Source organism: Thunnus albacares, chromosome 20 (genome assembly GCF_914725855.1).
Source record: "Thunnus albacares chromosome 20, fThuAlb1.1, whole genome shotgun sequence".
Taxonomy (NCBI): Eukaryota; Metazoa; Chordata; class Actinopteri; order Scombriformes; family Scombridae; genus Thunnus; species Thunnus albacares.
In genome coordinates, this window is record NC_058125.1 from 10,682,981 (window position 1) to 10,695,292 (window position 12,312).

Consider the following 12,312-nt stretch of genomic DNA (forward strand, 5'->3'; position numbering starts at 1 on the left):
CATTTCCCTACTATAAAAAGGAAACTGACGAGTCCACCACGAAATAGAGAAAATCTGCGAGAGGCGATGCTCGGACGAATAAACAATCAAATAACATAACAAAACACTAAGGAACTGTTTTTCAGTTGCTTAATTTTTTTAATATAGCATTATCGACGGAAGGTCCACAATAATGTCTGCCCAAGCTCAAATGAGAGCTTTGCTCGACCAGCTGATGGGAACAGCGAGGGATGGTGAGTTGCTGTAGCATGCTAGCTGAGCTAACGTTAGCTAGCCAAGATGGAGCCGCCGCTGAGGCTGGCTGGTGTTGGCGTGTGATGGACAGGCCTGCATGAATGGATGTACTGCAGAGGGCTGTTTAAAACACAGTAACGTTAGATTCAAGGAGCCTTTTTGGGATTAACGTTAGGTTTTAATGTTTGTATCCACCGTGGCTATTTTTGAATTAGGATTTTGTCACGTCATTAGTTTCGTTTTAACTATTCTTAGCTAACGTTAACGTTAGTGTTCAAGTTACGGAACCGTTAGGCGCTATACTACCAAGCTGTGAACACCATAAGTTATCCCGGTAGTAATCTATTAATAATTAGTTCAGTAGATAACGTTAATGCTAACTACCGTGTTAACACTACATTCTTAATACAGAAAGTTGTTTCACTTTTAACGAACAACGTTACGCAGACAAGACGTCGCCTCAGGCCTACAAGTTGTTGGTAAATTAACGTTGGTTTAAATTAACCGAGAAACTGACGACGCTGAAGTTAGCTTCCGATTCGGGGTTAAGACAGAAAGTTTAAGACCCCTCCAGACGTGGTTTAAGATGTGTATGAAATACTCTACTTTAAATAATAATATGTGTCTAGTATGTTTTTTCCACAAAAAACTTAACTAAATTACCTTGTTAAAATCATTGAGATGACATCTACTCCGTCTCCCTCATTTTCCATTCATGAATCTATAAAAATGCAAATATATTTAATCTCATAAGTTTAACTGCTGGACACAAGATGTCTCCTACTACACTGTAAAGTCCATTATCAGTGTTTGTTCACTGGAGGCTTCATATTTCCACATCATACTCTTGTTTGTTGAATATTGGTTCAGGATTGGCTTCCAAACTAATTGTGATGTCACAATCATGCTCATAGGCCTGCCTCTTAAAATCAGATTTTCACTGAGCTCAGAGAAACTTCACAGTTTCAGCAGATAAATGTGAAATTAGCCTTCTAGTGTCAAACTTTGCACATACATCACTCTGCACATTGAAGCTGAAACATTCAATTGTAGGAACAAGAAGCAAAACCTATTTTTCAGTGGAGAGGGCCTTAAGGGAAACAAAAATAGTATATATTAGCGACTGATTCACCGTTTTTTCACCACTTACGGTTGTGAAAAAGTGTTAGACATTGTAGCAAAAGCCTTAACACTGTTTAAACCCACTTTAAGATTTGTGAAACTGTTATTCTCTTTGTGAGAACTAAAAAAAGGGCAATTTTACTGCTTTTTTCCCATCCAGACCACATTGGACCAGATCCTGGTCAAAAACCACTATACTTAGACTTTTCAAATCTGGACTAGATTAACAAGGAGACTCCAGAGACTCATTAAAACACAGTTTTGCTGTAAATCCACTTTAGGATTTGTGAAACCTTTATTCTATTTGTGAAAACAGAAAAAAGGGCGATTCCCCTGCTTTTTTCCCTTTCAAAACCACTGTACTTAGACTTGTCAGATCTGGACTTTACTGGACATTACCAAGGAGACTCCCAAGATTGTTTTTAAGTCTAAAATTTGTGGGTTTTTTTAATCTGGATCTGGTCTGATGGATGTAGAAATATCAAGGAAATCACTCTTTTTACTGTTTTCACAAATGGAATAAAGGTTTCACAAATCTGAAACTCTGTTTTAATGAGTCTCTCTGGTCTCCTTGTCAATCTAGTCTAGATATGACAAGTGTAAGTATGGTGGTTCTTAATCTGGACCTGGTCTAATGTGGTCTGAAAAGAGAAATATAAGTGAAATCACGCTTTTTTCTGTTTTCGACAAAATAAAGGTTTCATAGATCTTGAAATGTGTTTAAACAGTGTTAAGGCTTGTCCTACAATGTTTAACACCTTTCCATAAGTAAGTGGTGCAAAAATGGACAATCAGTCACTAAATATCTTCTTTTTTTTTTTTTTTTAACCCCCGAATCAGATGCTAAATTCAGCGTTGTGATAAACTGGCTGATTGCTAATGTTATAATGTAATAAGTGACGAACGCACAATATTAATATTAGCCTGCACGTTATGGGGAAAATCTGCAATGTGCAACATTGTTCACATAACATCGTTCAGTATTGCGATGACGATATGACTTGCAATAAATAAATACTGAAGTGTGCATATTGTCTTTCTGCTTTAACAGGTACACTGCTAACATAGACCCCAAACACTGAATAGCCTACGATCACTGAATAAAGAAATGAAATAAACTGAACAACGAATTAAACAGAACATTAATTTAAATAAGACATTATAACTATAAGAAATTTCAAGTTTAATTTCCCCCGCTCATTTTAAAATATTCTCTTCTAAACTCAACAAAAACATCTCTAACCATACAGTGTTCAAATAAAAAATTATCTGGGACAAAAAAAAACAACTTAAATAATTAAATTAATATAAAATAAACATGGCAATTTAAAATATGGCACCTGTAAATAAAATTATTTTATTATTTTTATCTTTGGCGATGTGTTTATCACAGATGTTCATATCCCGCTGACGATGATTGATGATTAATATGCATTCAACCTCAGTAGTACAATGTTGCCAGTGGTGAAAGAAATACCCTGATTAATAACAATATAAAACTGAAAGTCCTACTTTTATATACATACACAAGTACGTATCAAAACTAAAAGTACTCGTAGTGTAGTAGAATGGCCCGTGTATGTGTTTTATGATGTTACAGTTCTTTAACTGTTATTGCTAATGCATTAATGGTTATATAGCATTTTAGTAATGTTTATTGTGAGATGGAGATAATGTTAGGTACTTATATACTGCTGGGTAATTTATTCTATATCAGTACATCATATTTTATGTTTTAAGTTGATCATGTGTTTTGTATTTAAAATCTCCATCAGCAGAGTAACCCGTAAAACCTTGTTCATGAAATTAGTGGAATGAAAGTTTAAAGCAGCATTAAATGGAAATAATTAAGTGTGGTTCAAGGATCTTAAAATATCACTTAGTAAGTGCAGCACTCACGTAAAACAGACTTCATTTTACTAAATAAATACATGTAAATATAGATAATAATTTTGTCTTAATTGGTTGTTCCTGCATCTGCTTTAACTATAAATAAAAAAATAATTTTATAAGTGATGTCTATCTGTCCCTGTGTACTTCATGAACTGAACTAATGCAAATCTGTTCAGAATAAGAAGATACTATCATTTATATATCATTTCTGTTTTATTAAAGCATGACGTTCAAAAGTCTAATTTTAGCAGCAGTTTTCAGCCATTTGGATACAAACATTAACATGTAAATCAGCTGTCATGGGCAGAAAACAACAGCTTATTGCTGCTCTGCCATCTTATAAATCAGGTTCATCCTGACAGTTGATTGAATTGAACTGAAGCCCTGTGGATTATCCTTTTTAATAAGTTGATAATTCGATCTGTCCAGTGCGAGTGGATTTGTGTTGTGAGTTTGTGGGTGTATGTGTGATGAGATTAATATCAAATTCTTCCCAACATATGTTGCATACAAACTGAACAATTGTGGCCCCTTTATTTTATTCATTAAGGTTCAGTGTATCTTTGCCAGCCTACATCAATCTGCAAAGGAGTTGCAGAAAAGCCTCATGTTCATCGAGCCGTGAGTCACACATAATTTTTAAAGCTGTTATGATGAATATCCAAACAATATGTTTGCCTTCCGGAAGTTATTGTAGATTTTTTTTTTTTTTTTTAATTCTTCAATGGCACTAGAATTAAAATTTGGAGCAGTATTATACAGCTTGAGCTAAGACGTCTGGTCGCGCTGAATCCAAACGAGCAGTTTTCCATTAGACGTCTTGTTTTATAGAAGGCAATTTTCAGTCGAGACAAAAAACTTTGCACACATCATTTACAATCTGACTTGTGTATGACTCCCAACTTCTTACTACAGGTATGGGCAAGAAAACTGTTCCAATTTATACTTTTCTACAGCGGGTTTAAAATTCTGCAGCTGAGGTCTTGAAGATGCAGAAGGGTACAGTATGTGGTGCAGATCGCAGTGTGTATAAACCAAATTTCTTTCCTTGGATTTCATTTGTATTTTTGTTTTGAATTTCTTTTCAGTGTTTCATATCTGTAAAGGGCTTGGCTGGAACAATTGTCTGGAATTATTACATATCTTATCACAGTCATAGGCACATTTTTAACTAATGTGTTGACATGTAATATAAGGTAGCTTTGAAGCCATTTACCAGTAATGTGCCCTTACTCATAATGCTCCACATTTACAGAGTGGACACTGAGCCTTATCACAAGCTAAACTGATTTGAGGCTCTGATATTGTTACAGTTTCATTGAGGCTTGGTTAAGGTAAGCACCAAGAATAGCAGAGAGTGCCACGTAGAGTACACACAGAGCCACATGTAACATTTACTTCTGTTATGTTGACACACCAACAGAGGCACAGTTACTCTATTACTGGTAAATAATAGAGACATTTAGAAATATAGGATTTTGATTTGGGCACAGAATCTTTTGAGTGCAGTTATTGTGACATGTGTCTGACCCATTAATGTATTGCAATCACAGTAAAAATATGTTAAAGCACTGGATACCTCGCCCCTGCTGACAAATATGTGAGGTCTTTCTCATTGGTTGTTTTTTTTGGACTGTTTCAGGGGATGAGACACGGCAGAGGGTCAAGTTCACTGACGAGCGAGTCTGCAAAAGTCATCTTCTCAACTGCTGTCCACATGACATCTTGTCTGGAACTGTAAGTGGCCTACAATGTTGCTCATAGCACCCAGCAATGATACCAGGATCTATTTCAGTGCATTGAACGCTTTAAAAACACTCTTGATTCTTCACAAGATATCAGTACTATGTTCTATCAGTAATCTCAGCTTGTTTGATGTCATTCATTCATATTTGAATTCCTGCAGTTAAAGTCATGTCTGCTTGTTTTTGCTGATAGCGTATGGACCTGGGAGAGTGCACGAAGATCCATGACCTGGCACTTCGGGCAGATTATGAAATTGCCTCCAAGGAGAGAGATCTCTTTTTTGAGCTTGACGTAAGTGATGTGCTACCATAAATAATACAAATGTGCTGCAATTGTAATAACAGTGGGTGGCTGACTTTATAAGAGCTGTATACTTGCTGTCATCTTTTAGTATTAAAGTTAAACAGTTAACAGCAAACAAAAGCAGTTTCAGATCAGTATTAAGTACTACCACTTTGAGAAGCCCACAGTAACTGCACTGTTTACTATATAAACATAATTACTGTAATGGTGTTTTCCACTTATGTCATTGAGTTGCAGCAACAAAACGACCACAGTCCTGGACCAACCTGTTTAGATAACATGTGTTGAGTGAAAATAGGAAACTGTAGGTGAAGAAAGTAGCCTAGAAAATTCAGTTTTCAGGGTTTGTTGGATGAGCGGATAAAGCTCACATACATGCTGAGTTAACTGAAGTGTTATTACCTCAAGGGAAAACCCTCGACTGACAGTTATGAATTGCTTTTGTTTGTGTATGTCGATCACTGCAAACCAAATAATTTAAAAATCAGCACAGTTTATTTACTCCCCTTGCTTCCTGTTTGCCATTTCACTATTCAATAAAGGAAAAAATGACCAAAAAATAATCTTTAAAAAAAATCAGCACAGCTCTACAGGGTCAGATGCTTGAGTCTTTATTCAGTTTTAATAATTTCCTCTCTTTTTAAAGGCGGTGGATCACCTGGAGTCATTCATTGCTGACTGTGACCGGAGGACAGAACTAGCCAAGAAGCGCCTGGCTGAGACTCAAGAAGAGATCAGTGCTGAGGTGGCAGCAAAGGTGAGTAAAAGGATTTTTGTACACATATTGTGAAATTACATATTTGACTTGTATAAACCAAGTCTTTAACTTTTTTTATGCAGCAACCAATTTACTATAACAGTGTGTTTTGGGCTGGACATGATCACATATAAATTGTTGTTTGGGGCTGTATTGTAGGCAGAGAAAGTCCACGAGCTGAATGAGGAAATCGGGAAGCTCCTGGCCAAGGCAGAGCAGCTCGGAGCTGAGGGAAATGTGGATGAAGCCCAGAAGGTGCTGCAGGAAGTGGAGAAAGTCCGCACCAGGAAGAAGGATGCAGAGGTGAGAGTGCTTGTAAAGTACTTCCAGCTTACAGGGGTGTGGTGTTTCTTTTCTCACACCAGCCATTGATCCTTCAATGCCTCTCTTCTATCTCTTGTTTGTCCTCTCAGGAAGAATACAGAAACTCCATGCCTGCCTCCAGTTTCCAGCAGCAGAAGCTGCGGGTGTGTGAGGTGTGCTCCGCTTACCTGGGTCTCCATGACAACGACCGTCGTCTGGCAGACCATTTTGGTGGGAAGCTTCACCTGGGCTTCATCCAGATCAGAGAGAAACTGGACCAACTAAAAGTATGTTTTACCATGTACACTTTAAAGCCATTACTACGGAAATATGAGTATCTCATATATACACTTATTGGAAGACCTAAAACAATGGGTCATAAACTGTCTTGAGAAATGGGTTAAGTATGTTTGAAATCTAATGGGATACTGTGTTTTCATGTGATCAGAAAACGGTGGTCGACAAGCAGGAGAAAAGGAACCAGGAGCGCTTAAAGAGACGAGAAGAGAGGGAGAAAGAGGAGAGGATGAGGAGGAGGTAAGTGAAGACATTTCTAATCCTGATGACAACTGTGGCAGTTAATTTTTTTTTTTAATGAAGTGTATGTTTTACTGTTAAACTTTTGGTTTTGTCATCCCTGTATTTCATAGGACCAGATCACGGAGCAGAGAGCATAGAAGGTGAGAAAGTTTCCAGCTGTATATCTATATAAACTGTATTCATCATTATCTTCTAATTCTGCTCAAAACGTATTCAGATAAATTCTAAAGTGTTTATTTTTTTATCAGGTCCCGTTCTCGTGACCGTAGAAGGAGGCGCTCACGCTCCACGTCACGAGACAGGCGCCGCTCACGCTCACGCTCCAGGGAGAGGAGGAGGCGGCATCGCAGCAGGTCCCGCTCCCGCAGCAGAGGCCACCGTCACAGCCACGAGCAGAGCTCCAGACACAAGTAAACAAAGCTCACAGCAGGGGCCTATGCTGGTTAGACGGCTATCTCTGGGCTTTGCTTGGGTTTTCAAGTATAAATTTCTTTTAGACTCGTCAAGATGGATGCCTTTATTAGAAAATAAAAGAATCTACAAAAAGTTTTATAGCTTTGTCTCAGACTTAAGTTTTCCTCTCTGCTTTGGCAGTATAAAACAGTTTTATTTTGACTTTTATCTGTTTTTTTTTCTTTTTTTTTTTATCCCTAAAACTTTTTTTATGGTGTGACAAAAGCACCAATATGTCTCTGGAAAATAGATTATCAGCGGACAACACTCAGTCTACACTGAACACATTTCAAACACTGTTGGAAGTCCTATGTGGTCCCAAATATACTTATAACCTTAGCCTCACTTTCAGTATTTGGATATTACTCTTCATCTTCATCGGTTCTAGTTGTTCCAGTAAGAATGTCCCTATTGAAACTGTTGAAAAGCTAAAAAAGGTGACAGACAATTGTGGCAAGATACTGTATAACTAGTGCAAACCAGCACAGCAGGATCTGCTGTAGGTGTGGGGTGTTAAACAAATCACTTGTTCATCTAACAAACTGTTTCAAGGTTTATAAATAGTGACAACAGTCCTTGGACACAACTCATGGTATTACAATAATTTTTTGGCAGAAGCTTGCAAATGTGTTAGTGTTTTTATGTTCTTTTGCACACGTCTGGTGATCATAAACTCAAAATAAACCTCAACATTGCCAGTCTTATAATTTGACTGTTTATAAATACACTTCTTTCTTTGTGCTCCTGTATCTGTGTCACGTCATTGAATATCTTGTACAATCTTATCCACCAGGTCGTCCAGAGACCGAGAGCGCTCGTCCAGAGATCGTTCACGGGAGCGAGAGCGCGACAGGAGGGACGGTGTGAACGGCAGATCAGACTCCCGCCGGGCAGAGGACAGGGACATGGGGGACCTCTGAAGACCAAACTCCATCCACGACAACACACAACCTCCTCCTGTGTCTCTCTCTCAGCTGTTCTGTCCATATAATGACCCGATGTTCCACACACAGTCCTTGCCTTGACCCCTTCGTTCTCCCGCCTGGCTCCTTTGTTTGCTTTTACAGTTATACCTGAAATATTGTATGAAGTCACCTTTCTAGCATCCAGATATATCAGATTGTATGGATTGGGGGGTGGTTAGTTATTGATCAGTAGTGTATTGCAATACCCAAATCTGTAATTTGGTAGTCTGTCTGTATCAAATACATCCCATGTGTTGTTATAAACTACCCTACAATGATTCCAATAGAAAAAGCAAGCATAAACTGATGGTCTGCTGGACTCGAGTATAAAATGTAACTCATCCATATTCAACTTATTATTAACTGACTTTTTTTTTTTTTGATATAGAATATGTCTGTAAATATGTTTTGGTTTTTTTGTTGGTTTTTTTTTTTTTTTTTGGGCCTGCTGATTGTCATAGTCTGAAAAGCCTTGTCCTATCAAGTTTTATCTCCCTCTGAAGATTCTTTTCACCAGCTCCTGGTAAACTGCAACTGATGTCAGATGTCTCTCCACATATTTGTCTACTTAGTTTGATAAAGTTTTACATACACAAATTCAAAAGGAAGAGGTTTTAAATCTAGTATTAGTGTCTCCCTTATGTCTCTCAACATGTCCTGTTTTCTTTTTCTTTTTTTTTTTAACTGATCAAGTTTTATTTTATGCTGCCAGTAGTGAAGGGAAACGGGTCAGATTGGCCTGTATAAGTAAATGCTTGTTTAAATTGGTGGCAAGTCTCTTGTTTTATAATTTGTTTCTATCATAATTTCTGTTATTTAACAAACTGAAAATAAATGGTAAGAATGGCAGAGTTAGTGTCGGCATGTGAAGCAGTAGGTTCAGAAATGATACAATGGAAATTATGCTAAAACTGTACACACCTTTTATTATTAGTCATAAATTGAAATTTTGACCCAATTTGGACAAATTCCTTCATGAATAAATGTATAATTAAATGTAAAGCAGATTTTAAAGGATGCATTGCTTTACCTAATGTGTGAAGTCATATCTGTTTATGTTCTGCTGGAAATCTTTCTTTAAGTTCTCAATTAAAAAAAAATCACATTTGAACCTTTATTGCGTGCTGGAGTTTCTCGTCATGGACGGTGTGTTAATCATGGATGAATTATTACATTAGTATTTTACAAACAAAAGATAAATACAGCTGTTTAAGTTAGTCCTAAGCAGAAATTAGATGTGAAGAAATCTTCACATGAAATTGAAGATATTTTACAAAGAAATGAATTTTAATGTTAAATTATCTAATTAGCACAGTCCTGCTTCAATTTAAAGCTTCATTTCTCAATCACTGCCAAATACTTTGGTCTTGAGATGAACCAGATATGTCATAATGACCATGATGGCATGATGCCCTTCATAGACATGTTTGAAGTCACTGTCGAGTGTTTGTTCTCTGGTAAATATATTTAAAAATTCAAGAGTCCGTTGTTAAGTGACAGCTCTACCAGAAGAACACAATCCCCTCATCCGACACTCCTCGTGATGTAGACACCTGCTCCTCACAATGTGCTGCTCTCCAGTTTCAGATCAACCTTCATTTTCTGCTTTTCCATGACTGCCTCCAACTCTGTGGCCCTTCTGGCATCCTGCAGAAAACAAGAACAGATTAGAACAGAAAGGTAAAAAAAAAAAAAGAGTCAGAGCGTTGCTGTCAACGAGCACGCTGTGTGGTGATAAGGTGAAAACTAATTGACCTCTAGCATAGATTTCTGCACAGTGAGCTGGCTGTACACTCTGGCGCCCTCATCTGGAATCACAGCTCGTAGCTCTTCCTTGTTGAGGGAGAAGAGCTGGGGGCCTGTCAGCACTCCCAAACATGACACCGTCCTGAGAGACACAAAACAAAAGTGACTCTAAAGCCAGACTCCAAACAATAACAAATCTACGTCATGATAACATTTACACAGGATACACCTCTGCACAGTAGTTAATTACATTTCCCATCTTTTCTATTTCATTCCCTTCAAATCTATAAATCAGTGTTGATGGAACTGTTAGTACTTCCAGTGTGTAATCTGATCTGCGGTCCGCAGTTGTGACGTTACTCACGGTTCACTGAAGCCCTTCCCTCTGAGCCACTCGGCTACTTCCTCTGGAGGGGAGGTGTAGTTCAGAGGAACGGAGGTGTCCGAGGAACGAGGGATGACCAGGGGTTTGTTCAGATGGGCCTTTCCATTGGTCAGCCTCTGGAGCAGCTCGTCATTCACCAACATGACTGAGAAGACAGGAGGTGAAAGAAATAATGGTGATATTTAAGCCTTTTACTGCCCAAATGATAATGTAGAGTCAGGCTTCACACAATTGAAGGCAATCATTTGATTCCCATTATAGAAAACTACCTCATTGCAAACTAATGTGTATCTTTTTGTGTGCTTGTTATTGTTTGAGTATAATATTTTTGGCCATAAGCATCTTAAACAGGCCAGCTGTGGTGACAGTCAACATAAGTAATCTGTCTCTATTAACAAGAAGTCCTTAATGTGCTCAAAAACTTTAATTTTGACCATCTACAAGTCAGTGAGAACTTGGCAAACTCCTCTGCTGAAGAAGATTGTGATTCAAAGTTCAAAAGATCCAGAACAGCCACTAAATGGACCTTGCGGTGAGTGTTTTTGGATTGTTTTAAGTTTTAATGGGTTTTGTTTCCAATTAAAGGCAGATCCCGACTAACTTCTTTAAAAACAAAACTATCTACAATTAAAATTATACTTAAAGGAAATACCAGTAGGGCATTCCGGTAGTTTTCCCACCACTGTCCATCCCATATCTTCCTTTGTGTTTTTAATCTCTGACTCACAGTTACACAGCACCTTTGCAGGAATCTGGGACATTATAGCTCCCTATAGTCAAACCACCTTATCACAACATTTAAATGTGACACACCCACACCTCCTACGCTATGACATATACTGTAGTTTGCTACCTTTATCTGTGTCCTCTGCAGCTGGTATATGTTGGCTGTACGGCGGTAAGCTGCGTGGGCGCTGGGGTGACGGGGTCTGGGGTGGAGCAGCAGGAGGGCTGGGTGGGACTGCAGAGAAAGTCTTGGCGAGGGGAGGCGGGGCTGGAGCCTGCAGGAATGTGGAGTGGAGAGAAAGAGAGAGAGAGAGAGAGAGAGAGAGAGAGAGAAAGTACACTGGAATTCACTCAGGTATGTACAGGTGAGAGCACCTGTTTGATATGGAAAGCTAAGCAGTTCAAAAATAGTGCGATGCGTGCGAGCAGTTGTGTCTTACGCTGGGGGGTTTGTTGGTGACAGGGCTGTCTATGTGAGCCATGGGTTCCAGGATGTTGAAGGGAACAAAGCCGATCTGGTTGAACCGATTACGACATTTCCACCAGCGCTTGGATGATTCAATCACCTGTCACACACACACACTCGCTGTCAGTGATGCATCCACAGAATACACCCAACAAAAATAACCACCTCCACAAAAATAAAAATTCTTTCAATATTACTCATATGAATTCAAGCCAAGTCATATATTTTCAGCTTGTTTTCTCACCTACAGTGTAAGCTTATTTTAAAAAATGTACAACTCACTTATAAAATAAATCTTAAACCTCTAGGACAAATAATATATAAATAAAACTGATCACCAATGAATAAAGAAACTCCAACAGTAGGGTAAGATGGGGAAGACGCCCCCTTAAGAACATTGTCAATTTACTGAAAGATACAAGGTATTTCAATGTGATTTCACTATGTACAGTATCATTATGTATAAACCAACATATTTTGTGGGGTAATATGTTAGCAGAGTATTAAATGTAGTTCTACGGTAATAGCAAATACAAAAAAATAAGCTAAAGGGGCATCACACCCCCTATCTGGAGTAAGATGCCCCCTCTAGTAATTTAGATTTTAGGTATCTACAGACTTTTTAATTAACATAATGCCTGTTATCTCATCAAGAGCATTTGATTTTATTGAT

The 12,312-nt window shown here is 38.1% G+C and overlaps 2 protein-coding genes across 10 annotated transcripts in view; one reads left to right on the forward strand and one right to left on the reverse strand.

Annotated features, from left to right (window-relative positions):
• luc7l (LUC7-like (S. cerevisiae)) lies at window positions 1–9,427 on the forward strand. 6 transcript variants are annotated; one of them, XM_044336837.1, is made up of 12 exons: window positions 2–233; window positions 3,800–3,870; window positions 4,165–4,248; window positions 4,892–4,986; window positions 5,188–5,286; window positions 5,945–6,055; window positions 6,215–6,358; window positions 6,469–6,645; window positions 6,807–6,895; window positions 7,009–7,038; window positions 7,147–7,308; window positions 8,145–9,427. In XM_044336837.1, exons 3-12 carry the CDS (start codon window positions 4,239–4,241, stop codon window positions 8,269–8,271), a joined length of 1,044 nt encoding a protein of 347 aa, XP_044192772.1. In that variant the 5' UTR covers window positions 2–233; window positions 3,800–3,870; window positions 4,165–4,238; the 3' UTR covers window positions 8,272–9,427. The 6 variants fall into 6 exon arrangements, with proteins under 6 accessions (XP_044192770.1, XP_044192772.1, XP_044192771.1 ...); XM_044336836.1 differs by having other exon boundaries at window positions 3,800–4,248; XM_044336839.1 differs by having other exon boundaries at window positions 4,206–4,986.
• Window positions 8,988–12,312, reverse strand: part of LOC122970675 (epidermal growth factor receptor kinase substrate 8-like protein 1) — a 15,789-nt gene continuing 12,464 nt past the window's right edge. For all 4 annotated transcript variants that reach the window (XM_044336830.1, XM_044336829.1, XM_044336828.1 and 1 more), the window contains 5 exons: window positions 11,614–11,739; window positions 11,301–11,448; window positions 10,427–10,592; window positions 10,072–10,204; window positions 8,988–9,963 (listed from right to left, as the gene is read on the reverse strand). In XM_044336830.1, coding sequence (XP_044192765.1) covers window positions 9,877–9,963; window positions 10,072–10,204; window positions 10,427–10,592; window positions 11,301–11,448; window positions 11,614–11,739 — 660 coding nt within the window. In that variant the 3' untranslated portion in view covers window positions 8,988–9,876. The remainder of the gene's footprint in view (window positions 9,964–10,071; window positions 10,205–10,426; window positions 10,593–11,300; window positions 11,449–11,613; window positions 11,740–12,312) is intronic.